The sequence below is a fragment of the Panthera tigris genome, chromosome B2 (assembly GCF_018350195.1).
Source record: "Panthera tigris isolate Pti1 chromosome B2, P.tigris_Pti1_mat1.1, whole genome shotgun sequence".
Lineage (NCBI taxonomy): Eukaryota > Metazoa > Chordata > Mammalia > Carnivora > Felidae > Panthera > Panthera tigris.
The window spans coordinates 127,749,136-127,775,727 of NC_056664.1; the positions used below are offsets into that span (position 1 = coordinate 127,749,136).

The following is a 26,592-nucleotide window of genomic DNA, read 5'->3' on the forward strand; positions in this document are numbered from 1 at the left end:
CTCCCCATAGCTTATAAAGCCAGATCTGATGTCCTCAGGCTGGATTAAGAAATTGGACCTCAATGTGTCTTTCTGGCTTAAGCACGTACTACCCGATCACGTACTCAGGGAGCTAGCTCCGTCTTGCTTTTTACCTACTCTCTGAGTTACACATCCTTGATCATCTAACATGTCCCTCCCCAGCTTTTATTTAAATGCACCTCTACTAGAATATAAACTCCATGAAGACAAGAGCTTAATTTGTTTTGTGCAGTACTGTACAACTTGCACGGAGAACAGTGTCTTAATGTAGGTGATGAGAATTTATCTGTTGAACAAGTCAATCTGTTATTTCAAGGATCTGTTCCAAGGCCACCTCTGTGATGAAGCCTGTCCTGCCCTTCCTTCCATTATTGGCAGGGTAGGTGCTCTCCCCTTTGTGACAACAAAGCACACCAAATATGCCATCTTTTTTTAGCTATAACACCATATTACACATACTCATGTGCACGTCCTGCCTTTTACTGGAGTTCCTTGATGGCAGGAATACTTTCATCATCCTCCGAGCCCATCATAGTAGCCAGTTCATAGTAGGCACTCAAAAACCGTTTTATGAATGAGTGAATACAAGACATAAATTAGATAAAGGAGGAAACAAAGAGTGATTTCATTTGGCCTGGGTTCACACATACACACACACACACACACACACACACACACGCACACGCCCCAGTGAGCAGTAAGGCACACATATCACCCTACGTAATTCAATAGTTCAGGTTTGTTTTTTTTTTTCCTCAGTGAGAGACTGGTTTTAGGCTGGCTGCTTGTGTTGACCTTTAATTCACTTTTATAAAACGTAATTTTAAAAGACGCTCTGGCTCATAAAACAACACAGGTTAAATTGCAAATCCTCTAATTTGAGACTTTTATACTGGAACTGCTGATAGATTTTGATCGTTAATGAGCTTCCACTTTCGTTAAAAGGTTCTATTCTTTTGTAGTAAAGAACTGTGATTTGTGGACATCTTATGGTATATTTATTTCAGTTGGTTTTTGCCTTCAGTCATCTCAGCAAAAATAAGGAGAATTCCCCAGTGGAATTTCAGATATGTATGCATACTGAGAGGGAGGCAGAAGAGGAAATTATCGTCTGATTTATTCATGACTATTTGCAGATGCAATGTATTCTGTCCATGCCCACACTTAGAATCCGGTGACTGCGTTTCTAGAGCTCACACCGTGGTGACCACTCTCTGTCCTAATCGAATGACATATGGAAGCCAATGACTGTCTTCTCACTTGTGAAAAGCAGTCATGCTCAGCATACCTCAGAATGGGCAAAGCCTAGCAATTAAAAGCACAGATGGTATGTTGGTGGCATCAAAATTTCTTTAGCAACAAAATTGAGAAATTAAAATGTAAAACAACACATTAAAAACTAGACACCTCAAGCATGTAATTGTATATTTATTTCTCTTTTTAAAGAACACTCCTTAATGTAATTCAATATACAAACTTGGTTTCACAGAATTATAATCCACTATATAGCACAAAGATAACCCAGATTGTGTGTGTGTATGTGTGCATGCACACACATGTGCGTGTATGCACACGTGTTGTTGTACCCCCTCCCTTTCTTCCATTCTTCCGGACCTACAAACAAAGGCTCTGCCCACCTCCACGCTAACCAAAGCCCATACTGAATGTTGTGTACAAAAGACATCATCCTCCCACAAATTCTTTTCCCTGGAAAGCTTCTTGTCCCCGTTCCCCCTGAGATAGCCAGGAGCCTGACCCTCTTCCCCTCTTCAAGAGGGTGAAGTGGCTTCCCCTAAAGCTGATGCCAACCCTGTTACCATGTGGACCGGCTGAGAGGAAAGGCTGCCGAGAGGTCTCCGTGCCCCTTCCCCGGGTCCACTCCTAACCCTCAAGTCCAAACACATCCCCTCCAGAGCAGCCTTAGTTCTGGTCACCATCTTGTGCAGCAAGAACCAAGGAGATCTGTAAGCCCAGGTCTTTTCCACGGGCAGCGCACAGCACTGCCTGCCAAGCCACCGGGCCGGCCGATAACCAAGCTGTACACAGTCCCATGTGCTTTGTCACTTTAATTTTTAAAGACACCCTAGCATAGGTCTGTGGCAACCTAGTGTCCAACTGAGTTACATAAAATTGTACCAGTGATGCACTTGTACATATTTACATGGGGCGGAATGTTTTCCCATATTTTTAGATGAGTATATAGATCAACATGTTCACATAAGACCAAATACTTTTAATATTATTTATAACTGATTTATAAAGCTTTGAAAAAACTCACAATAGCACATTACTTTAATGCTTTACGGTACTATAAGTTTAAAATCACAATCAGCGCTTAAGTCATAGTCAATCCGGCAAACAAGAGACAAAAAAAATGTACAAGAGTTAAGAACTGACTGATACATCCTTTATCTTCTTTTTTTAACTAATGCATAAGTGCAGAATAAGATACTCTAGTTTAAATATCTTGTTTACAATATACATTTTTGTTCTAGTTACGCAACAGTAAATCCCATGCTTCACATAGAAAAGCAATCCACAACATTAAGAAAAAAATGTACAATTTATGAAACAAAGTAAATAAATATTAGTATTACAGAATCAGAGCTGTACATAAAAGCTGTTCAGTTTTAATCATATAAAAATATGTTTTAGTGCAACCTCACATATATATTGATGCTGTTTTGCTTTACATCATTTAGATCCAAGTGTCCAAAAAAGGAAAGAAATTACATTTATTACAAAGCAGATACACAAATTCTAAAATATGTACAAATTACTGCTAAAAAATGCTTATAAGAATATAAGCAAAGTAAAGAAAAGGCACAAACATCTGTACAGTTTTAAAAGTACCAGACCCAATAGGTTAATTTCAAATTTTGTTTTGGTCAGGCTCATGGTGACTTGTTAATTTACCTAATTCTTTTGATATAACAAAAGTATATATAATAGCAAACTACTGTAACTTAAGACAGGCATGCTATAAACTTGATTACCTCTATTTCTAGAAAAACAAAACCAAAAACAAAATGGGAAAATGTGGAAATGAAAGTCTCCATGCATCTTAGATCAATGTAGTTGACTCTTCTCTGATGAAGGCTCATTGCCTCCCTCTGTGCTTGAAGGTAGCTCTTTGCTGCTGGGAAAGCCCGGCTGTTTGTCATCCACACGACTCTTGCTGTAAAACGTGGAGTGAGCTAATGCAGTCTGTGATGTACCAAAATTGTCCTTTTCACCATCATGCAAGTCAGGGTGGGTGGCTGAGGTACAGGGCTGACCTGGCTCAGGTCCACTAAAGTGTCTAATGCTAACATGTGCACTTTCCAAGGGTTTCTGGTGGGGTTCCTGCACCCGTGCTGGCTGATCTGCCCCAAGCAGAGCGGCCTCTTCTGTGGCAATCCGGAGAGAGGCAATGGCTTTTGTACAAGTCTGTATATTTTCCTCCTGTTCCCTCTCTGTTGCATTTAGGCTGTCTTCCGAAGTGCTCTGTTTCATCAATAGCCGAGGAGAAGAGGGTGTGCTAGGTGGACCAGATGACTGCAAAACGTGAGGAGATCTTTTCTCGTACTGCTTACAAAGGACATAGGGATCCTTAGGGAAGGATTCCCCGGAAGCTCCTTTCTTCTCCTCAGAGCCCTCCATTGGCAGAGGCAATGTGGGTGGAGGATGTAAACCGGAAAGGGCCGGCGGCATGGAGTGAACCATTTGGATCCCACCAACTGGCACCATGGGGATAGGAGCTCTCACTTGTTGCTGAGAGTGGAGCGGAAGATGACTGAAGACATAGTCATTAGGACCCTCAGGGAAAAGGCTGGAGCCTGGATGTTCATAAGCACCTTCTTGGTCTCCATAGAGACTGAAGTAAGGAACCTGAGGTAACCCTCTTCTTAAATTCTGTGCGAGGAAGCAGAGAGTACGACGTTTAGGACCCAATACTCTTCATGCTTACATCAAGTTATCTCATTCACACAGTTATTCACTCACTCACTCACTCGTTCAGAACATTTTAAAACTCCCTCATCCCTTTATTGATTTTTCACTTTTTATGATACAAGAGACCACTCAGTTTTTAGAATCCTGGGATGAAGTTGTTGGTCTGTGAAAAGTTACTTTTTTTTTTTAAGTTTATTTATGTACTTTGAGAGAGAGAGAGAGAGAGAGAGAGTACAAGCAGGGAAGGAACAGAGACAGAGGGAGAGAATCCCAAGCAGGCTCCGCACTGTCCGTGCAGAGCCTGATGTGGGACTCGAACATGACCTGAGCAGAAACCAAGAGTGAGATGCTTAACCAATTGAGCCACCCAGGCACCCCAATTTACTTTTGTTTCTAAATATGATAAAACATGCAGTGTGTTTTCCACTAGGTACAGAGACACATTTCAGTTCTGGTTTTTTGTTTGTTTGTTTTGTTTTTTATAAAAAGAAAATAATGGATAATTACCAGAAAAAGTTTGCTGAGCAAAAAACGCTAATAGTAGGTTTTTAAATTCAAAAGGAAGTAAAAAGATTGCCATCTGTTTATATACTGGGAAGATTTTTAATATTTTTTTAAGTGTTGATGAGTATAATTGGAATGACAAGTCTGAAAACTGCCTTTTTTTTTTTTTTTTTAAATTTCCACAGAGCAGATGATAAGATAGTGGTGATAGACAAACTGGTTCCTACAATGTGCAAGACATTGGTTTAAAGGAATAAATTCCTTCTCAAGAGGCACCCTAGCTGGAAGGAAGACCAGCTCCTTTATCAAGTGATAAATCAGGGCCAGTTTCTGTAAGGTAACTATCCATCAAAGTAGTTAATATTAAATGTCAAGCATTTACAACTCATATTCGACTACACAGTTGGGAACCAAAGATTATTAGGCGTTAATATCTTCTTTTTATGTTATTATTTTCATTTAAATGTCTTCTTGGCAATTAATGAATTAGGACACTGACAACTGGGGGCGAGAATTCCAGATTTCACGGTCCCAGTCCTGAAAGAGAACTTATTTTCTGTAATTGCTTCTGTAGCGAAACACCGCTTGACTACGAGATTATCAGGCTTGCAAGAGCTTATCAGGTTTCAATTTCTGAGATTCACCCTTTCAATGGACTGGCATCTTTAAAAGGTACTCAGTTTATTTTATTTTGGGGGGAACTTAAAATCAGATAAATATAAACCTATCAAGCATGGTGGAAATCCAGGAGAGAGAGAGAAAAAAAAAAGTTCTAATTCATTTCAAGGATGTTTCTCAAGCTCAAGGTATGCTCTGTACCATTAATGATTCATCCAGTTCTATTTAGACTGTGAGACCAGCCTGGGAACTATAAATTATGCATTATCTCTGTCACTCTGTGCCATGCTAGGCCCTTACCCTGTTTGGGGCTACGCCTTATTCAAGCTAGAAACAAATGAATTGTCCTGGAAGTGTAGAGGAAGAAATGAAATCATCAATCCTATAATCACAAGAACCCCACAAGTTAAAGAAGGTGAGAATTTTACAGTATGAGAGTTATTTAAATGCTGCTACAACAGCAACAACAACAATAAATCCCTCCCACCTTTGCTCTAATCTAGAAAATGGCATGTTTTCTACAACAAACACCAATTACGGTGGAAGAACTGGGATACTTAGAATAATAATCTTGGAAGATAATCAAATGAACCTCAATCCCCAAAGACTCAGATCTTTACTGACCAGCAATTAATGATTACAACCACAGAAGTCCGCCTGAAAGTAGAATTTTTACCATGTCAGTACTTGCACTGCTCTAAACGTTACCAGGCCTCACCACACAGCTTCTGTCCCTGCATTCGCCCGTTTCACCCTCCAAAGAAGCTCTCAGTAAGACTTCTCTACCTTTTTTGCAGCCCTATTTTGTAATCTGAACCTTATCATTGTGATATTGTGAACAAACTCTCATCTTCAATCTTGGTGAGAAACACCTTGATTTGGAAATGGGAATAACGAACCGGTGTGGGTTGTATTATGTGTACGTATATGTATTCCCTGTCCCAGCTCTGTTACCCCTCATCTTTTCAAGAGTGTCAGGAGGTGCTCTGGAAGCAAACGCAAAGAAGGAGGTAGGAGTGCAAGTAGTTCAGTGCGGGGAGGAGGAGGCAGGGGAGCTGACTGCACGTGTGAAGGTAGAGAGGAGAGGAAGCAGGTGCTCGGCTGGGACTGATCCAGGCTCGTCACTGGCTGGGGGCTGCAGGGGAGAGTATAGCCTCAGTTTGAAAACTGAAGCCTGTCCTGATGGCAGGAACAGCAGGAGGCTGTCAGTTCACAGCATTCCGCACAGCTGAATGGCAAATTCTTTCAAGGACGGAAATCTGCTCGGCCCGCCTCCCTGCGGCCACAAGCAGATCAAGAAACTGTGGCCGAGAGGTTAAGTGACTCGCTCAAGATCACGCAGATAGCAAGGGACAGAACTGAATGTCGACTCTGTGACCAGGCACAGTGTTCTTCTATACTACATACTGGAAACTAGGACACATCTTCCTTTCTCTTCGTTGCTAATTTATCTACTTAAACTTTAAAAATGGAATAGGAAATTTTTTGTTTAAAAAAGATGAGGCCAGAAACCATAAAAATTTTTCATCATCATCCTTGAGCCACACGTATTCGACCTTCAAAAATATTTGCTGATGAGAAAGACTCTTACCTTCCCTCCCTTTTCACTGCTTTTCTTTTCTTTTCTTTTCTTTTCTTTTCTTCTCTTTTCTTTTCTTCCTCCCTTTCTTTCCCACTTCTTTCTTTTTTCTTTCCTTCCTCCCTCTCTCCCTTCCTTTTCTTTTCTTTTTTCTTTTCTTTTTGTTTCGTTTCTTTTCTTTTCCCCTTCCTTCCTCCTTTCCTTCCTCCATTTCTTCCTTTTCTATCATCTATCTATCTATCTATCATCTATCATCTATCTATATTAAAATTAAACTGAAAGCATAAGGGCAGACACAGCAGGGAAGTAGGATTCCAATGAGGGAGTTTCATCGCCTACAAACCTGCTCGCTAGGTACTCCCACTCCAAACTGAACCACAGGATGAGTGTGCCGTGCTGGACTAGAAGATCCTTTCATGCCACAGTCACTGACCTATTAGTTCTTGGCCAATGTTAAGCAACAAGACAAGGTATTTCTAAGAGAATTTCCATGAAAACCGTTTGTTTTTAGGGCTACTCTAATTTAGTATTTTCAACATTATTCAGACAAGGTGCAGCTCTCATTCAATAGAGCAACCAGAAGATTGCTACTTCTCATACTCTCATCAATTCTGTTTTGCCCTGGCAACAAAAATCTTGTTCACACAGCACTAAAAGATAAACATCTTCCTCTGCCCTTCAAAAATGGTGTGATAAAACATTAAATGGGAAGTGCTTTGGACCAACTGCCCCTTCTTCAGAGAGCGTTCCCTGATCTAGTCCCTCATATCACGTGAACAAAGCAGCAGGCCATAAATGCTCTAAAGATAATTGAGCTGAGTAATAGAGGCCTTCATAAATGGTAAAGTTGAATATTTGTACTGAATATCCAGGTGAATCAGTATAAAAAAACAATTGGTTGCAAACTCAATGACTAATAAAGCCAATCTCCTCCTAACTTTCTGGTCATATGTCCAAAATTTAGATGAACTTTGTTAGTCCACTCCCTTCAATTCCTTTGCCCGGGTTGACTGAGTTAGTTGCTATTAGTTTTTAATAACCATGGTGTGTTGACACTAAAGGCTATTATTTTTGGCACTACAGTTGACTAAACATGCCCCAAATTTTCACAAATACCCTAGTCTCAGTCCACCTGGCCAAGGCCAGTACAGGAGAGTCTCATCGTACATGCTCTGCCAACATCGTTGCCCTATACCAGAGAAAGCATTTTATACCCCATGTGATATCCTGGCATGTGTCAGATTTGTGAATCTATGACTCTGTATGCCACAGTGGCATTAACTTCAGAAGCTCCCTCTTTTCTACTTAACACCCCACCAAGACACAAAAACCTGTGGAAATGCACCTTTTTTTCTTAGCTTGCTAATTCATTGTCTTGGGAAATAAATTACGTCTTGATCGCATGTGTGTTTCTGCAGTACTTGCACCATAGAGATTAAGTTGGTATCCAGTTGTGAAAAGAGGGTGTTGGAGGAAGGGGAGTGGATTGCAGCAGGGACCTTTCCTGAAGTTTAAAAATGATAACCTAAGCTCATGACTCAAGGTGGCAAAAAGGCAACGAGAGGGAAGAACCTGGCCGCCAGGGCAGTGAGAAGACAGAGCTGGAAGGGGATAGTGCCTTTGGCTGGCAGGACAGTGCTGAGCCGCACAATAGAAACCCTTGAGCAAAGACAGAACAGCAAAAAGTAGAGACCAGAAAACAAAAATACATTTAAAGCTTAGAAATTCAAAAGGTATCATTCATCTGTCTATGCTGAGTGTCTGCTTCATTCATTTAAAAAAATTCCCATACAAACTGAGAAACATCAAGGTCTGCCAGGGCACGGAATGAGGCAGGACAGATGCTTTTTTATGGATTTGAATTAGACCTACTACCTAAATTTAACCCATGATTGTTACTGTTGTTATTTAAACTTATAATGAGCGCATACCATAGAACTCTCTGAAGCTTTCTCCCTGGGCTCTCTAAACTTTCGGTTCACCATCTCACTGAACATGTGCATTTGGTAGCAGAAGGTAGTAGTAATGGCAAGAAAAGCAGATAGGTTTATGCCTTTGACTTACAATACACCAAGGAGGTCACTTTCTCCTCTCCCAGTCACTCACCAGCTTCACATGTCCACTCACTGCGGGCAAGGTGATGAGTTTATTTAAGAAAAAAAAAGGTATCGAAAGCTAACGCTAATGGCTGACCCTTGCTCAGCAAAGTTCTATAACTGACACCCAAATGGCCCTGAGAGTATGTGTCTATGTAGCCATGTCATTCCAAAGACTTCACCTTTCCTACTCGTGTAAAGGTTTCAACTCATGCCCGTCATCAGTTAAGCTTAGAAAGCATTTAGAAAAGCCTCACCTATTCCCGGTTGGAAACACTACTGCTCTGATGCATTACTACACTTGGGGTAATGTCACAGCCATGTTAGCGACAACAGCATGTGAGAAAATGTCTTCCTGTTGTTTTCAGTAACCAAGTTCACCACTCCCCATGAGAGACACCCATGTTATAGCAAATTTCACACTAGTGTATTATCAAGAGGCTCCAATATGCTTTGGCTTTAGACGTGAGAAAGAGAAAGCTAATCATACTTACAGGAGGCCCCAATACGATTGGTTCTGCTTGCAAATACTGCCCCATGGACAATGGTGGGTTATGGTATAAAGCCCTTCTGGGAGATGGCGCTCTTATGGTGGTCATGTATCTTCGTTCTCTTCTGGGAGAGAGGTCTCTTCTTGCCGTGATATCTTTCCCAGGTGACACCGGCCTCCTTGGGGACAGATGCCTTCTTGGTGAAACATCTCTTTGTGACATCTCTCTTCTCAACGCAGCTTCCTTTCTTGGTGAAAGGTGTCTCATGGGTGACAGATCTCTCCTAGGTGATAAATGTCTTCTGGGTGATACATCTCCTTTGGGTATCAGATACCTCTTTGGTGAATTCTCTCGACGGGGTGAAGAGTCATATCCTGGTGAGGAATGGTGGCTTGAGGGTGAGAAGTCCCTCGGAGAGGAGCTGGGCTCCGAAGACAACATGTACTCTTCATCCACACAACTAGGTATGTCTAACCTGTCTTTGTCCGGTTCTGAGTCTGTACTTTTGCTCTGGAATAACCTCTGGTATTCTGTCATCTGAGTATCTTCACATGAGTCACTTGGCGTCATCAGCTGAGTAACCTGAATACTTGGCAAAGTGACCAAATAGCTGATCAATGAAGAATGCCCCAGGGAACTCTCTGAAGGAACTCCATGTGGCACGGCGCCAACATTCACAGGCAAGGATGAGAATCTAGGAGGCTGAGGACTGGTGCTCCTTGACCTTGTTTTTGGTGTCAAATCTCCCTGATCATCGAAGTCATCATCATCTTCATCATCTTCGTCATTATCATCTCCATCCTCACCATCCGATTCTTCAGCATCTGAGAACTGATGATCAGTTGAAATGCTGGACATGCTATGCTTCTCAGCTGCTTTGTGCAAATCTTCCATAGTTTCTGAAACAATTGAACAGATAGTGGAGATCAAGGTTCAAATGTCAAGATTAGGGGTTAATTTGGACCCCATCTCTTCCCAAAAGCTTTCCTCCAACCCTGCAGCCCCAAGAGACGGTTCCATCTCTGAACTCCTTTAATACTCACTGGGGACTCATCTGGGTGGGAGACCTTACACGGGTTCTTGTCTTTTAATAACTAATCCGACTCATCCCCACCCAACAAAAGAACTCTAGAGTGACACCTTATGTCTCAGATGTCACACAGCCCATAGAAAACCCTCAACAAATGGGGATGGATAATGCTGCTACTGATGAGGCTGGAAGAAAAAGAAAGTGAAGACCTGTCTCTCTGGATATAAACTTACATAAAAGTGATATATCTCAGGAATCCTGACTGACCTCAGGTTTTCTATTCAGATTAATGATGGATTTCTTTTCCTCTTGATAGGAATAATAATACATTAAATTGCTTTTCAAGTTTCCCCAAAGTTTCATAAAATCTAAATCCCTGTCACAATGCAAGTATAATTAGATTTGCTTTACGATTCTAGGTAGAAGTGTTTTTATAGTGAGGCCTTTTTATCCCTTTCAGTCAGAACTGAAATGGATTTATTTCTTCCCGGTATGTTGTAAGCAATTCAACATGTCAGATTCCTTTCTCTATTTCATATTTAATAAAATGCAATGTGATCAGTTTTTCTTAAATATCAAAACTTGTTTTGCCACCCCAGGCACAAAGCTCCAGTGTGCAGAGTGAAGAGGTCAGTCAACTAAATTTTGAAGTACCTGCTTCTTCCGTTTCTGTATCATCCACTGATGTCATTGAAACTCCCAACTCCAAGCATTTCTTCATGTGCGCTTTAGATTTCATATGCTTCGTTAGGTTTCCTAGAAAACACAGGCAAAAAAGGAGGAATTACTTGATGACAAGAAGGTGATGATTGTTCCCAAATTAGAAATGAACTAATTTGAAATAGCATAGATTTGTGTCTACCCACCACCCTTTGTCCTGAACTTAGGAGGAACAACCTGGTTCCTGAACATATCAACCACTCAGAACTTTGGCCTAATCTCAAGTCTCCCTCATTCCAGAGGACTTGTAGCATAGGGTCATACCTTTTCAAGAGTAGGCTCCCAGCCAAGACTGGGAATCCCAGACTTTCCTGACTGAGAAGAGATCTAATATCTTAGGCTCAAATGGGCCAGCCTCCTAGGCTTCCATACAAACACGGTGACATAAGCCGGGTCACACATCTTAGAGAAAGTTCAGATCAAACATTCTTATCAACACATCCTGGACCCCAGACTTTTGGCAGTGATCAGATTTGGATCAACCTCCCAGGCTTCTCACTGGTCAGAAGAAAAAATTATGCAACCTTATCTGAAAGCCAACCTTGTAGACAAATTCAAAGATCCATACAAATAACTTAGCTAACTACTTATAGGGAACATTATACTCAGTGTTTAGCATCTATCTGTCTGGTATACGTTAGCAAACTTTACGACAGCAGTTTCTAAAGTTCTACAATATTCCCTATTTATCTTGAAACTCCCATTGTTTTAAGGAAAAAGAAAGGTTTTCTGTCAACCTTTGACCTAGGATCTATGAAATTATATGTGTATCTCTATCTTTATCTTCATATCTATCTATCTATCTATCTATCTATCTATCTATCTATCTATCTCAGTCCATGTCATGTATATAACTTATCCAAAGACACGCAGGAACCAGTTCAATTGTAAGCGCCATATTATTATCTGTGCCCTTTCATGATGCTGTAACAATGTACCAGTAAATGCTTTATTTTTAAGAATAGGCTTACTGAATCTAAGTGGAAACTCTTAGCCTGCGAAAATAGTTTGTTCCCTTGTAGAGTTGTTTAGCCTATCAGTAATGTGATATATGAGCCACAATCCTAACCAGGACACTGTTGTTTATTATTTTACTTATATTACTTTATTTACTTAGTATTTTACTTATTGCTTATATACCTATGAATTTTACGTGCTATTTTGGTAACTCCAAACATAAAAATATTTCCGGACCCCTACTGCTATTAATTGTCTAAAAATATTTTAAAGATCTCAAACATATTTATATATTTATTTATTTATTTTTGAGAGACAGAGACAGAGCGCGAATGGGGGAGGGGCAGAGAGAGAGGGAGACAGATTCTGAAGCAGGCTCCAGGCTCCGAGCTGTCACCACAGAGCCCAACACAGGGCTCAAACCCATGAATGGCGAGATCATGACCTGAGCCAAAATCGGACGCTTAACCGACTAAGCCACCCGGGCACACTGGTCGCCAACATTTTTATAGACAGATCATCAAGAATTCCTAAATCTATAAATTAATGAATATATCTGAATATACATAATTTATATATATAATGAATATATAAATTAATGGAAATCACCTGTTTCTGCAAGGGTACATGTAATCTGTGTATGTGGCTGGGTGTTAGGTTGTCAAGATCATATATTTAGATCTTGATCTGTGTTTCTCCTCTATTTTTCTCTCTTTTCTCCACTTCAATAGGCAGTCAGGCTTTGGGCTCTCATCTTCAGGGTAGGTTTGGAGTTATATGATGGGAAAAGATAGGATAAAATAGGCAGAGAGGGAAAGATTAGGACCTGAGGTCCTAGGGTGGGGAAAAACACATATTTTGGAACAATGTTGGGAGGGTCTGACCATAGCAAAGCCCCTCAGGCGTAAGGTCCCTCTTAAGAATGTAACAGACACCACCTACTCTCCTTCAGGTTGCCCTCAGGGATTTGACAAAAGTTTTAAGTAGACCGTAAAATGATGAATGAACCACAAGGAATGGTATGGCCAAAGACCACCCCTCATACAATGGAAAGGAGCCAATCAGGAATGGACAACCCAGCACCTAGAGTTATCCAGCCAATAACGGTAAAACCTGAGAAGGAACAAGGGGGAAGGGAAGGAGGGCCTGAACAGAACCTTAGAAACGAGGACCCTTGCCTATTGTCGTGCGCATTCACTTTTGAATGCCCCCTCTCTGCAAAGAGAGCTTTCATGCTATTACTTTCTGATCACCTATATAAACTTTTGCCTGCTGCTCATTTTATTCTGTGTCTACCTCTTCATTCTTCAAACAGGCGAGACAAAGAACCCTGGATATTGAGGTAAAAAGCATCCTGCAACGGTTAGAAATCTGGCTCTGAAACAACTCCACTCTGGCTTTGGTTGACCTAAGTCTTGAGCTTCCGAAGGGATTCTAGCAAGGAGGGGGAAGGGGCTGGCTAGGCAGGGCCCTTGAAGGAGTGGGCAGGCGTGACTTCCATAGGTGCTGGTCCTCTGAGAGCACTGAGGGTCTGTGCTCACAGGGCTTGGGGTGGGACAACAGTTACTTCAACTGAAAATTCGAGGGGTTCCCCCGGACATTTTGCTCATTTTAAGATTCTGAGACATTTACACATTCTTGAAGGGTGACAAGGAAACTCCAATAATGACCAAGAATAAATGATTTCCTGCTAAAACTCCATGGCAATGACGCAGAGCCAAATTTAATTTGATTTTTAAAAACCTAGAAATGTGGTGTTACGTCACCCAGCGTCTCACACAGCCATTCCCGTCACCCAGCGTCTCACACAGCAAACTCCTGTACCCCGTGAAGATAAAGCAGTTGTAATGACTGGCGGATTTGCAGGTTATAGAACCAAAGTTTATATTTTCTTCTGTCCTAGGGAGTCTCTCAGTGAAGTTCTAAATAAAAGGCTAGGTTGTACAAAGGAGGATGGTATTTAAAGGACCTTATGTTTACCTCTTTTGAAATGCAAATGAACACTTCCCCCTCCTTTATCTGCCTTCAAAGAAAGCATCCCCTGTATTACAGATACCTTTTTATTTTTTCAAATTTTTTTAAATTTTTAAATTTTTTTTTTTTAACGTTTATTTATTTTTGAGACAGAGAGAGACAGAGCATGAACGGGGGAGGGTCAGAGAGAGGGAGACACAGAATCCGAAACAGGCTCCAGGCTCTGAGCTGTCAGCACAGAGCCCAACGCGGGGCTTGAACCCACGGACCGCGAGATCGTGACCTGAGCCGAAGTCGGCCGCTTAACCCACTGAGCCACCCAGGCGCCCCTACAGATACCTTTTTAGTAAAGAAGAAACAGGTATGTTGGGAGTCTACACATTTATACTTCTGACAAACCAATAAGACAATTTAGGATTTGGGCTATAGGAGAAAATTGGTACATATTTCCCTACCAAAGATTATTTTATTTGATTATTATTTTTCTTGATGGGGAGTGGAGCAGAGGAACTGGTATGCAAATTTAAAGTTAAAACATAGGAAATCATACGAGCTTAATGAGGGGGTAAAAATCCATGATAGCTAAAGTACTTCTACAGCAAGCAGTAAGATGTACTTCTCCAAAAGTCAAACCCCCTCTAATTCGCTACTTCTGTAATCTGAGAACACTGGGATCAAGAACGTTTCCTTGATTTTATAAAATGAAGAAACTATAATCAAAACAACCTTCTTGTATATGTTCATATAAACCTACCTGTAAAAAAAGCAACAACAGATTTTTCTTTTAAAAGAAAGAATATCATTTTAAGGCAAGTCCTGATATTATGAAATTCACAGTTGTGGCCTGAGAGTAAGAAATTGTCTCTGTGCTGATAAATACACGGAACACAAGCTATCAAATTTCTATGCATAATTAATGCAACTGTGGATGGAGGGGCCCACCTGGGAGTCTGTGGGTCTCTACATTATTCATAATCTTGAAACTGACCATGGGCACATGTTTTCTTCCCAGCTGCTGCCTTGCTTTTCTAATGCCACTGCATGGATTGTCTCCCTGTGGTATTTCAATACTGGTGCAAAGATTATCTAGACCGCACAACATTTCTAACATGAAGTAATAGCAATAACAATCCGGGCAATTCTTAGCCACTTCCTTCGGAAACAACTTGCCTGGCCCTACGTCTACAGCTCTTACTCAAGTCATAAAAGAAGCCTTGCTGTTTCATGTGTATCCTTTGATTACTTACATAAGGGAGAAAGTACATTTCACTCACAAAACCGTCTTACTCTCAATAACAGTTATAAAATGGTATTTAGAATCCAAAGTGACCATAAGAAAAGTATGTCCTCGTCTAAAAAGATGATAATTGTACCTTTCGTTTTGAAAGCAAAGTTACATAACTTGCATACATATGGCCGGACATCAGTGTGAGTGCGGATATGCTTTTTGAGCATGCTTGGCTTCTTACAGCGAATCCCACATTCTTCACAAATGTACTTTCCACGTCCACGTCCTCTGACATATACATAATCTTCATTTGACTTATACCTGTTTAGAAAAAGGGAATGCAGTGTGTTTTCAAATACTTTAGTGGTTTATGTAATCAGACCAGAAGCAAATCTTTTGAGAGGCAAATTATTATGAGGGTCTTTTACAAACAATTATTGATCCCTACTTCTATGAAACCTGAGAAGGTTATGCAGTAAATTCCTGAAAGAACCAGATGACACATTGGCACTGTAAGCAAAATGTAATTTTCTACATGGTGTTCAAAATGGAATGGGTCCCCCTATTAAGATATGTGGACTTGGGATATAGATGTTCAATTCCAATGGACTTCCATAAGCCTCAGAGAATTTCAGAGTTGTGCCTTACTACTTTTGGATTCTAGTACAGCCTCCACACAAGAAATATCCAAAAAGTTATACCAACATATTCAAATCATCATATATCATCCGTTAACATTACATCGTCTAAGACGTGCAAGCAGAACAGACACACACACACATGCCTGTAAATATGCTAAAATAAGTAAAACCGATAATAGAATTCTTCATTGCAAGTTTTTGCTCTATTTTTACAATCCTGGCATGAGAGTGCCTCCCAAATTTCTAGCTTACACGGGCTGAGCTGAGCTCACCAACTGTTGTCTACAGATTTGATCCGCTCTTTCCCAAGGACCATGAATTTGCACTAAAGTGGAGTCCAAATTTCAAGTAGCTTCTGGTAGGTACTGTTATGTTACATAATAAAAACTAGAGATTCTATTTTTCAACCAAATTTGCATTTGTTTGCAGAAGAATTTAATAGAGAGGTTTGAAAGGATGTCTGAGGTCAGCTAGTTTAGTCAAATCAATTAGATAAACAAAATCTTAGGTATTCACTGTGATAATCCATGGAAGAAACCTACCCAGGGCTCAACTATCATATTTTGTTCAGATTACAATGGAACAGGATCAATCATAGAGTACAGTAACATTCTACTGAATAATTCAGTGAATATCATTATCTTTTAAATCAAAGTGAGGCTAGAATTATGGGTCTGATGTCATTCTTGGAAAGATATTCTTTTCAAGGGGCTCATTTTATAATTCCAAAATGTAAACTGACATATAAAATGCCCTAATTCACTGTGGATTTACTTAAAGGCACTAGATTTATAGGGTTTTTTGTTTGTTTGTTTGTTTTTACATTCTAGGAGCATTGCACACTTCTGTATTTTCAGAAATGAAAATTCAACTTCATTCGTCCAATCCAGCGAAGGATTTTTAAGAGAGAAAATCCACCCACATATTTAAATATTAACTCTTTTATGGATGCTATTCAATGTTAACATTATTTACTTTTTGGTCACTACTAATCCAGGTGGGAATTAAGTAGTATCAAAAATATGAATAGTCAATTCTGTATGTTTTTTCATTAAATCTTTCCCCTGTCACAAGGAACTTCCCACCTCAACTTGTTCTTCAAAACTTTCTTGAACTTTAAGTTTCATTTTACGTTGTCTTCTGTAACAAAGTAGAAAAGAACCTCAAGATGCAAAAGATCTTTCACCGTTTAATTTCACTATTCTCTGTCCCTAAATAGATAAAATTACCAAAGAAATACAGAATAAAACAAATAAATTTATAGAAAGCTAGTTTTCTTCACAGAAGGATACCTTAAGCTTAGTGTAGCCCATCATCATGGTTGATGGGAAATGCATTTTATCTTCAAGTAATATAATGTTATTTTATTTTCTTCAAATAAGCTTCACATCCAGTGCAGAGGCCAACATGGGGGCCTGAACTCACCACCCTGAGATCAAGATCTGAGCTGAGATCAAGAGTTGGACGCTTAACTGACTGAGCCACCCAGGGGCTTTAATCATTTTATTTTTAATGTCTTAGCTGACCTACTTGTAGACAGTCAAATTCAGTACAAAATGAAACTATATATTTGAAAAATCTGTAAAAATAAAATATCTACCGTGCAACAGGTCTACAGACCTTAGATTCTACTTAATACAAGAATTAACGTATTTTGAAAAAACCCCAAAAGGTATGTTTAAACCTAGGAATTGGGTAATATAAAGAACATATACACTTAAAAATGTGGTCAGTTATACTTCTTTTTTCAAGTTATCACTTTGCAATCACCAAACTAAGAGGCAGTAGCACACTGCTTGGAATGAACACCTGGTCACCACCAGGCAGAAGTCGGGTCACAGATTAAGAAATGACTGTGATGTAGCCCATACCACAGGGAAATGAAAGGGGGAAGAAATGATATATGGGCACCGTCCTTGTGGATCATCAAACCACAGCAATAATATGTTCATATACGCTCTTTCACTTGTGTCCTTCATTAGGAGAGATGGGTTCCCCAAAGCAAATATAAAGTATTGCTCATCTAGTACGAGTGCACTACTAGGAAGACTACTGAACATGAGGGTGTGGATTCATTCACAAGGACACCTCAGTTTCTGAGGAAAGATAACATCTATTTTGTTTTCATTTGTGTTAAAAGATGAGGGATGTCAAAAAAATATCAAGACCAACTTTAAGACTCCATACAATTGTGGATTTAGTGGTGAAAATACTTGACATCCAAAGGGGCCGAAACCAAGAGGAAAGCAATTTTAATAATTCATCTCCAAACTGGTAAATCTACGTGGGAAATAGATATTTCATATCACTAAACGGTCAACATTTTATAATTAAATAGATAACATTATTCGGTCTTCCAGCTATAACTGGAATCAATTCGTGCTCATGGAAACATGTAAATTATAGATCTATTGCAGAGATAAGGCTAGTTACAACATAATCACCCTAATGTGATTAGTATGCTTTAAAGTTTTTAAATTTTAATAGCATAAGTCTGAGATTTTTCTCCCATGTGACCGAGGAGCCTGATACAATTCTAATGAAATCTAAAACTAGACATTACACATATGAGTAATTTTTCTTTACTGTACAGATATCAAAGTCATTGAGCCTTATTACTTGTATTTCTACAACTCAGGATTCAACACTTAAAAAGAAATTCCCAGGGGCACCTGAGTGGCTCAGTCGGTTGAGCATCCTACTCTTGATTTCGGCTAAGGTCATGATCCTGCTATCGTGGGATCAAGCCCCGCACTGCTCCCCATGCTGAGTGTGGAGGCTGCTTAATATTCTCTCTTCATCTCCTTCTGCCCTTTTCCCCTGTTCTCTCACACACACACACTCTCTCTCTCTCTCTAAAATAAAATGAAAAGAAAAGGAAACTCCCAAAGAAAAAGAAACTGCCACAAATCAGAAGAGACAGAGAAAACATGACAACTCAATGCAATGTGGTACCCCGGCTTGGATCCTGGAACAGAAACAGGACACTAATGGAAATGATGAAATCCCAATAATATCTGGTAAAAGCAATTAAATGAACAATCAAATTAACTAGTTCCTAGGATTATACATGAATGTGCAAGATTGCATTTGTGTTAGCACAGAATAAAAATATCCATTAATAATACCAAAATGCCCACGAGAATAATATTAAAGCATGAACAAAGTTGACGACATCATGAAGCCACAAATATAGTCAATTTCATACTGCGTGAGAGGCGTGGAAATTTGAAGCAGAAGTTCAAACCATATATAACGGGGACATTTTCATTGAAAGTAAGCATTGAAAGCAAGTGCATGAACTCATTATCTGTTGCCAGCCAGACTTCAGAAATGTGAATAGAGAAGGAATCCGCCTTATACCCAACCAGAGTAGGTACTATTTTTTCCCGTGCATACATTCGTGACCATTTGCTCTGACTTATAACTGAATATTTTACACATGCACATATTTCCTTACCCTCCTTCAAAGATTTTAATTCGGATTGGCTCCGTTTGTTTGGATCCAATATCTTTATCTCCATGAATATCTCCCTTCCCTCTTTCCTTTAAGATATTTCCAACTAGTTTCCTTTCTAGTTTGCTGCCAAATAAAAAGGATGCATCAGGTTTCACCTGTAGGAAAAAAGAGAGAATCATTTCATACGCTTTCTCTAAGACACAGGAGCAGCCCACATACCCGCTCTCCTCTGACCTCTGAAAATTAGCCTAAATTCCATGTTAAAAGGCCATGGCCTGGCTACATAAAACAAGGGACACTAAGGATAAAATCAGAGAAATACAGTTTCTACAGAATTATTCAACATTTTGTTTAAAAAAAAAAAAAAGAATATTCCTCTGTTGGCACTTAATCTATGCAACACTAATAAAAACAGAAAACATGTTCTATATTCTGAAGTAACAAAACACTATCAATTAAGGAAATATTTTCAAAAACTGAAGGGAAATGGTAACTGAATTAAGTAAAAACTATTTTTAAATCCTCTATTTGCTTCATTAATAATTTAGGAAAAATTCCAAAGTGCCCCTATTAGTATTTTTGCAATTTGACATGTAAGGTATTAATTGTTCATCTAGGAACAAACCAGATAATCACTTGGAAAAAAATGAGTTTTGAGGGAAAACTAGAGACAATAAATTTTAGTAAAAAGTACTGTCACTGGAAATAAGCCCTCTGAAGTGTGCAAAGCTCAGTTCTGACACCCATCCGCCTCCTTCCTGATCTTTCCACTCAGTGTCCATTCCTACATTCACAATGTTCTATGTCCTATGTCCACATTTCACAATCCCCTGAATCCTTCATATCAAAAGAGAATATGACCGGCTAGGTCACTAACACAGGCCAGAAGAGAGAAGAACCCAAAGGAATCGATTCCAGTAGTAGAATTCCATGGCGGCTGGCCGAAAGAGGGACTCTCCCAAAACATAGTGCACGCCTGGCCACTGGCTTTTTCTCTTACTGAGAAAGGGAGATCAGTGTCACAGAGGGTTCCCTCAGCTCTGACCTTCATTTCCCTTGTATGTTTTAGACCTTCTGTCCTTCACCATGTATTCTGCTCAGCAATCAAATCCACACTACGGTGCTTTTAGAAATGGTATTCATTACCTGAGCAAACTGCTTCCATGCACTTGATGACGTAAGCTTGCCAGTTCCAGGTCTGTGCATAGCAGCCAGAGTATAAATTTCTGCAGTGATTTTTTGCTTGGACCTCAGAAGAGCCAGAGTGGTCTTGGTGTTCAATCCTGATGGGTTTGGGTTACAGGAACTAATGCACCATGAAGCATAAACTGAGGATTTGAAGGTGGCCTGTTGTACGTAATTGGGTTTTGTATAATTCAAGAAGCACCAACTCACAGTAGTTGTTGTCCGCAGACTGGGGAACTGAAGAATCTGCTGGAAATCTGCCACGTCCGTGAAAAGAAGAGTTGAGTTTGCCATCTTCCTGCTTGGGCCAGAGGCCATGTGCACCAGCATGCTGACAGGCAGCTTCTGGCCCCTTCCATGCTCTTCAAGCTGACCGTCTCCGGGGGGCAATGAGGAACTCTGTGGGCTCATGCTCATATCAGATGCCGTCTCATCAATATCTAATTCATCTGAGGACTCTCTGCTTTCAGAAGGCCCGCTGGACTTCTGGCCTAGAGGAGGTGCCCTGGAGTTGGGCGGGAACGGCTCCCTCATGGACAGGCTGGCAGACGGATGGTCTTGAGATGAGGAAGGGGGCAGTGAAGAGAAGGAAGATGACCCGGACTGCAAGCCATCCTTTGGCTCAGAAGCACAACCTTGTCGAACCAGCTGGGGTTTCTGTGGGCGGGACAGATCCTTCTTGATGTCTGAGCTGGTTAGCTCCACAGCACTGAGCTCCTCAACAATCTGTCCATACATCTTTTCTTCCTTGACCCTTTTCTGCTGCTTCGTTTCCATGAAGAGCTCCAAGCTGCTGGCTGGAGAAAGCATACGCTTGCTACCCCCCAGGGTGGCCACGCTGTCCGAGGTGGAAGGTAAACATAAGGGGATTGAGGATTCTAAGCCAAGGGGTAAGGTCTGAGGTACTTTCCAAATGGGGTATTTTTCTAAGCCTGCGTGCTGCCCCAACACCTGGGCAATGTTGAATCCGATCCCTTGCATGGCCGCGTTGGTCACCAGTGTTCTTTGGGTAGTATTCTCATCCACTTTGCATATGACAATTGCAGGACTGTTCTGCCCAAGTATCTGAGAAATGCTCGTGTACATGACACTCCCGTAGGACGGGACATGGGTCTGGATCCTAACAGGAACCACTGTTCCCGGTAAGGACTGTAAAGGCCCAGCGTTTGCAGAGGCAAAATCTTCTTGAAGAACCTGTTCAGAGGGAGTATCAGGTGACTTGGTGCTCTGGTCTGACGGGAACTTCGGGAGAATGTTCTTTGAGTGTAGCCCTGATGTTCCTGAATAACACGGGTAGGTTTGCTCTTTCGGGTGTGCGTGCTCAGCAGATTTCTTTCCAATGTGCTCTGCAACATGCTCTAAGGGACAGCTAGGATGGATTTCTGCCTGGAAAGAAGGCTTGCCGTAGCTCTTCTGAGGGTGTTGCACAAGGGGATGTGGGAAATGTGCCTGCCACCAGGGAGGCTGCTGAGCTGGTAAATGAACCATACAGACGGTAGGATACTGAAACTGAAACAAGGCATTCTGGATTGGAGAAAACGGAATAGTCTCTTGATGTGCAAATAAATGTGGCTGTTCAGACAAGTGCTTGCTTGCAATATAGGATGTCGGTTGTATCAGGGGATTTCTCAGGGATTCCTGACCGTCCATGTGCATGATCTGTTGCTGGGCCAGGTGGAGCTGACCTGAGCTCAGCTGGGCACAAGGACCCACAATCTGCTTCCCAGGGTCCTCTGCCTGGAGGGGAGGCAGCACGGAGGCGGGGGCAGGGTGCCACGCGGCCCTCAGGCCCGCGTGCAGGTGCTCCATGTGCTCCTGCTTTACACCCAGATCTGCACCAGCCTCCCCCTGGGCGATCTCCGGAGAGCCACTGAAGGAAGCCTGCCGCACCAGAAAGCATTTCTTCCTCTCCCGCGATGGGGATAACGTGGCGGCCGATGCCCCTGCCGCCGGCGCGTGGGACAGATTCCCGTAATCAAATGATTTGCTCCGGATTTCCGGAACTTCCGTTGGGTGAGGGCAAGGCATCTGCTCGGACGAGCAGCGCCGCATCTCTTTTTGGTGGTGGTGGCCCGGGACGGACAAGGAGTACGACCCGGCAGGGACGGTCAGAAACTCTGAGTGCTTCCCAAACTCGTCTGGCTTAGGAGGTGCGGGGAGCTTAATGGCATCCTCTCTTTCGAAAGACATTGAAAAACTGGAGCTGTGGGACAAGTTGCTTTCCTGACTGGGGCTGCGGGAGAGGCCCGTGCCTGTGGATTCAAAGCTGGATTCCCCTGAAGAGTGCTCCATGTCTGCAAGTCGCAAACGCTTCTTTTTGGGTGGCAACTTCTCAGCTGGGAGCTGGGAAAGGGTCTCACTTCTCTGGGGCCACTGAAATTCCTCCACGGGCTTTTCCGGCTCTTTACTCTGGGCGTCTTTCTCCTTCTCTGGTTTATCAGGCTCCTCCGTCACTCGAATCTCGGGAACCTGAATGTTGTGCTGGCGAACCAGCCTAGGCTGCGCGTGGTAGGGCTGCTGCTGGGCCTGCTGGGAAGGGGACGGCTTCCCCCCGCTGTCAGCACCGTCCACAGGTGGAGCCCACTCTGGACTCACCGGGGCTTCTGAAACCTCGCTGTCACCGGTCTCGGAAGGTGAAGAGGCCTTGTCCTGTGCGCTAGCCATCAGTTCAGCTGACTCAGACCTTTCAAATGAGTTGGGGCGGCTCAGCGAGTTTGTGTGCTGAATAACAGAAATCACATTTCCAGGAGGTTTCCTGCCCGCCAGGTCTGAAATCTTATCTGCATCGGTGGCTGAGGGCAACTCCTCGGACCCAAGAGATGGACTTCCAGATTGGAGTTGAGGTCGACACGGGTCAAAGCGCTCCGAGTGACCGTGGGAAGGGTTCTCATGTCCCGCCATGACAAATCCACCTCTTACGCCTTCCTGCATCGGCAGTTTGGGGTCGTAATCCGAACTCATTATGCCCATGGGTGCGCTCACGATGCTGCTGCAGATCATGGGGGTGTCCTCCTCATCTCCCACGCTCTTCTCTTTCCGGCGTTTTCTATTTTCACAAGTAGTTCCAAACATGGTTGGCACTCCCTGCAATGGCACCGAGGGATCCATGAAATACTCACCCCCGTGTTTTAAAGAGCTTAGGCAGGAAATGTCCCTGTAGCTTGGCTTTGGTGTTTCGGAGTCTTCCCACTTCTTGTAGGGTTTCCGGCAGACATCATAGTCATACCCCATGCGGTCCCCAGAAATCAGTTTCTTTTCCTTCAAGGATAAGCCTGTGACACTCTTGGACATCCTGCCATGGTGTTCTGCCTCCATGTGCCCCTCCTGTACTGAGGGCAGCTCAAATGCAGCCTGTCTCCTTAACATGCGCTGAGGGGGTATCCCCACCGTTCCCGGATAGAACACATCATCGGAGCCACTCATCCTTTCATCAAATGAGTGACTTCCTCTCAAAGAAGGAGGAATGCTAAGATTAGTTGCTGAAGAAGTTGGCATCGAGTTGCTTCTAATAAGGGGTGAAGAGTCCACAGGAGCTTCTAAGAGAATTGGGCTGCTGCCTTGGAAATTTGCAGGAAAAAGCTTCCCTTCGTTCCTGATGGATGACGGAATAGTCTGGGATTGTCTGGATTCACTGTTGAATTTCGTGGATTTCAGCATGCTTGCTTGACTGGGGTCGATCTCTCCCTTGCTTGGGATCAGCTGTGATGCAGGATCTTCAAACATCTTGACATCTAACCTGGTGTTTACGTGAGGTAATGATTCCATCATGCCCTTCCTACCCATTGTGGCACGCTCCTGACTTGCGGTCGTAACACTGAGTGTATTTCTGGGACTAAGCCGACAGTATTTTCCAAAGATGATTTCTTCATAAGACTTTGCATTTGTGTTTGGAGGGCTTATTTGCTGCTCCGCACTTTCTGAGCGAGAGAAGTAACCGGAGTCAGTGCTTCCTTTACTGTGCGGGCTCAGAAGGTTGAGAGATGGCTCAGAATCTTGTCCTTTTTTCTCTGACAGTCTTAGTGCAAGTTTCTGTTTAACTGTGTGAGAATCATCAGGCTTAGTATTTAGTGACGGATTCGGTAGCATATCAGAACCTACATACTGAGAGCTTTCGTTAGGTAAAGGGATCCCACTTTTGGGGATAATCAAAATCGGAACTTTCATCGGACCTCCCAGTGATTCTTCCAGTGATCCATGATAGCCACCTCGGCTGGCAATATCCAACGGGATTGGTGGGCCGGGACTCATTTTCTCAGAAGCCTCAACAAATAAAGAGCTCTCCTCGTCCGTGTCTGTACTCTGCTCACCGTCTGAATGTATTTCTGCTTCTACGTCAATAAAACCAGCCTCTAGGTCCAATTTAGATACAGCTGACTCTGTGAAAGGGACTAATCCTGCCTTAATTGCATGGGCATGTGACTTCCTGTGCTTATACAAATTGCTCTTTGTCTTGAAAGAGAAACCACAAGGTATACATGGATATGGCCGCTCCCCAGTATGGGACCTGATGTGTTTTTTCAGTACGCTTGGTTTGGCACACGCCCTGCTGCAGTAGGGGCAAATGTATTTGCCGGGCTTTTTGGGTTTGTGCTCTTTCTTGTGAGCATCTTCGGACTGTTCGATACTTTTCTGAGAGTATTGGCTATAAGCAGGGTTCAGGCTTGAAATCTTTTTTCTGGGGTAACCACCACTGTGGCCATGTATAGGAAAAGAAAATAAGTCCTCGGAGGCAACGGACGGCAAAGGGCCAGGGAAAAGCCACGGAGGGCCTTCGAGGCTCTGATGTGGCTTGCTGCTGTGCATGACCCCCTGTGGCAATGAGTGCTGAGGGAAAGAGAGTGAATGTTGGCATGAGTAAGGGCTCGGACGAGGCGGTGGGTATTGCTTCTCTGTGACATGCTGTGCCACGTCGCTAGGTGAGGCCAGTTTCCCAGAACCAAAGAGTTGTGCGGACGCTGTGTCTCCGATTTGCTCAGGATCTATTTGTGGTTGCCGCTGTCCTTCTTGACTGCCAAAAGTGCTCATCTTAATAACAGCTGATTGTTCCTGTCTCCATCTACCTGATGCTGTATCAGTTTCTCCAGACCTTGAGGTAGCTTTTTGTCCTAGAGCTGTGTCCCCAGTGTCCATTTTGTTACAAGGTCTTAAGTGCTAGTTCACTTGAAAGCCATGCAGACTCATGGAGTGTCTTCAAAGCTGTGCTTTTCAAAGCTTGTTAGCTTCCATGGTCCAGGGTGTCTGCAAACTGGCCGAGTGCTCCTTCTCTTTGAACCTGCCACACCCACCCCGTAGTCTTATGAGCATGAGATGGTAACGGCCTTGGACCAGGGCTATAACACAGTTCTCTCCATTGTAGAAATGTCCATCCAAAAGCTAAGTGCAAATCTATGAAGATTCCTTATGGCATTTGAAGATTTTCAACTAGCATGAAATTGGGATGAATAGTCTGGGAGCAGTTTTGCCCATCAACTAGAGCAAAGTTCAATTGCCAGTTTCACTAAGATAAAACGATCTGAAAGAAAAAGAAACACAAAGAGATTATCATAACAGTTATCAAGTTAGAAACCAAAACCAATCCTAAATAGCCAGCCTGACCCTGGATAAATTGAAAATGATTTTTTTATGCTCCAAAGATACTTTTTATAGCTGTTACATTAGTTCCACAATTAAAGGATATTAATGTCAAACATGGCATTAAGTCATAAGCTAGATTTCTTCAATGCTCTAATTTTGGTCATCCTTTTAAATACTCCTTAATTTTGGTTAGAAAAGTATTTAAAAGAAAGCTTTTGATAGATATTATTTATAAAATCATAAACTTTTTAAAAGCCTTCATTAAAATAAATTTAGAGCTATTTCCGACCAAGTTGTATGACGTGCCTGCTGAAGTGTACTACAGATTTCTCTATATGGACATATTTTATAGACAAATATACATATAGGTATAAATATATTTTATATGCAAAATAAAACATACATATAAAATATATGTAAATAGTAAATATTTTTAAATATTATATTAAGTATATTACATATATATTTAATATTTAAATATAGAATATATTTTACATACATCCATATTTATATTAACATACAATACAGGTATATTTTAAAGCAGTGATTAGGAGAGCTAGACTAAAGCCATAAGAATCAAA

At 41.8% G+C, this 26,592-nt stretch overlaps 1 protein-coding gene across 1 annotated transcript in view; it reads right to left on the minus strand.

Annotated features, from left to right (window-relative positions):
- Positions 1-1,441: 1,441 nt before the first annotated feature.
- Positions 1,442-26,592, minus strand: part of HIVEP2 (HIVEP zinc finger 2) — a 203,613-nt gene continuing 178,462 nt past the window's right edge. The window contains exons 5-10 of the mRNA XM_042987240.1: positions 20,399-25,949; positions 19,253-19,407; positions 15,297-15,472; positions 10,927-11,028; positions 9,246-10,141; positions 1,442-3,915 (exon numbers count right to left, since the gene is read on the minus strand). Coding sequence (XP_042843174.1) covers positions 3,091-3,915; positions 9,246-10,141; positions 10,927-11,028; positions 15,297-15,472; positions 19,253-19,407; positions 20,399-25,567 — 7,323 coding nt within the window. The 5' untranslated portion in view covers positions 25,568-25,949 and the 3' untranslated portion in view covers positions 1,442-3,090. The remainder of the gene's footprint in view (positions 3,916-9,245; positions 10,142-10,926; positions 11,029-15,296; positions 15,473-19,252; positions 19,408-20,398; positions 25,950-26,592) is intronic.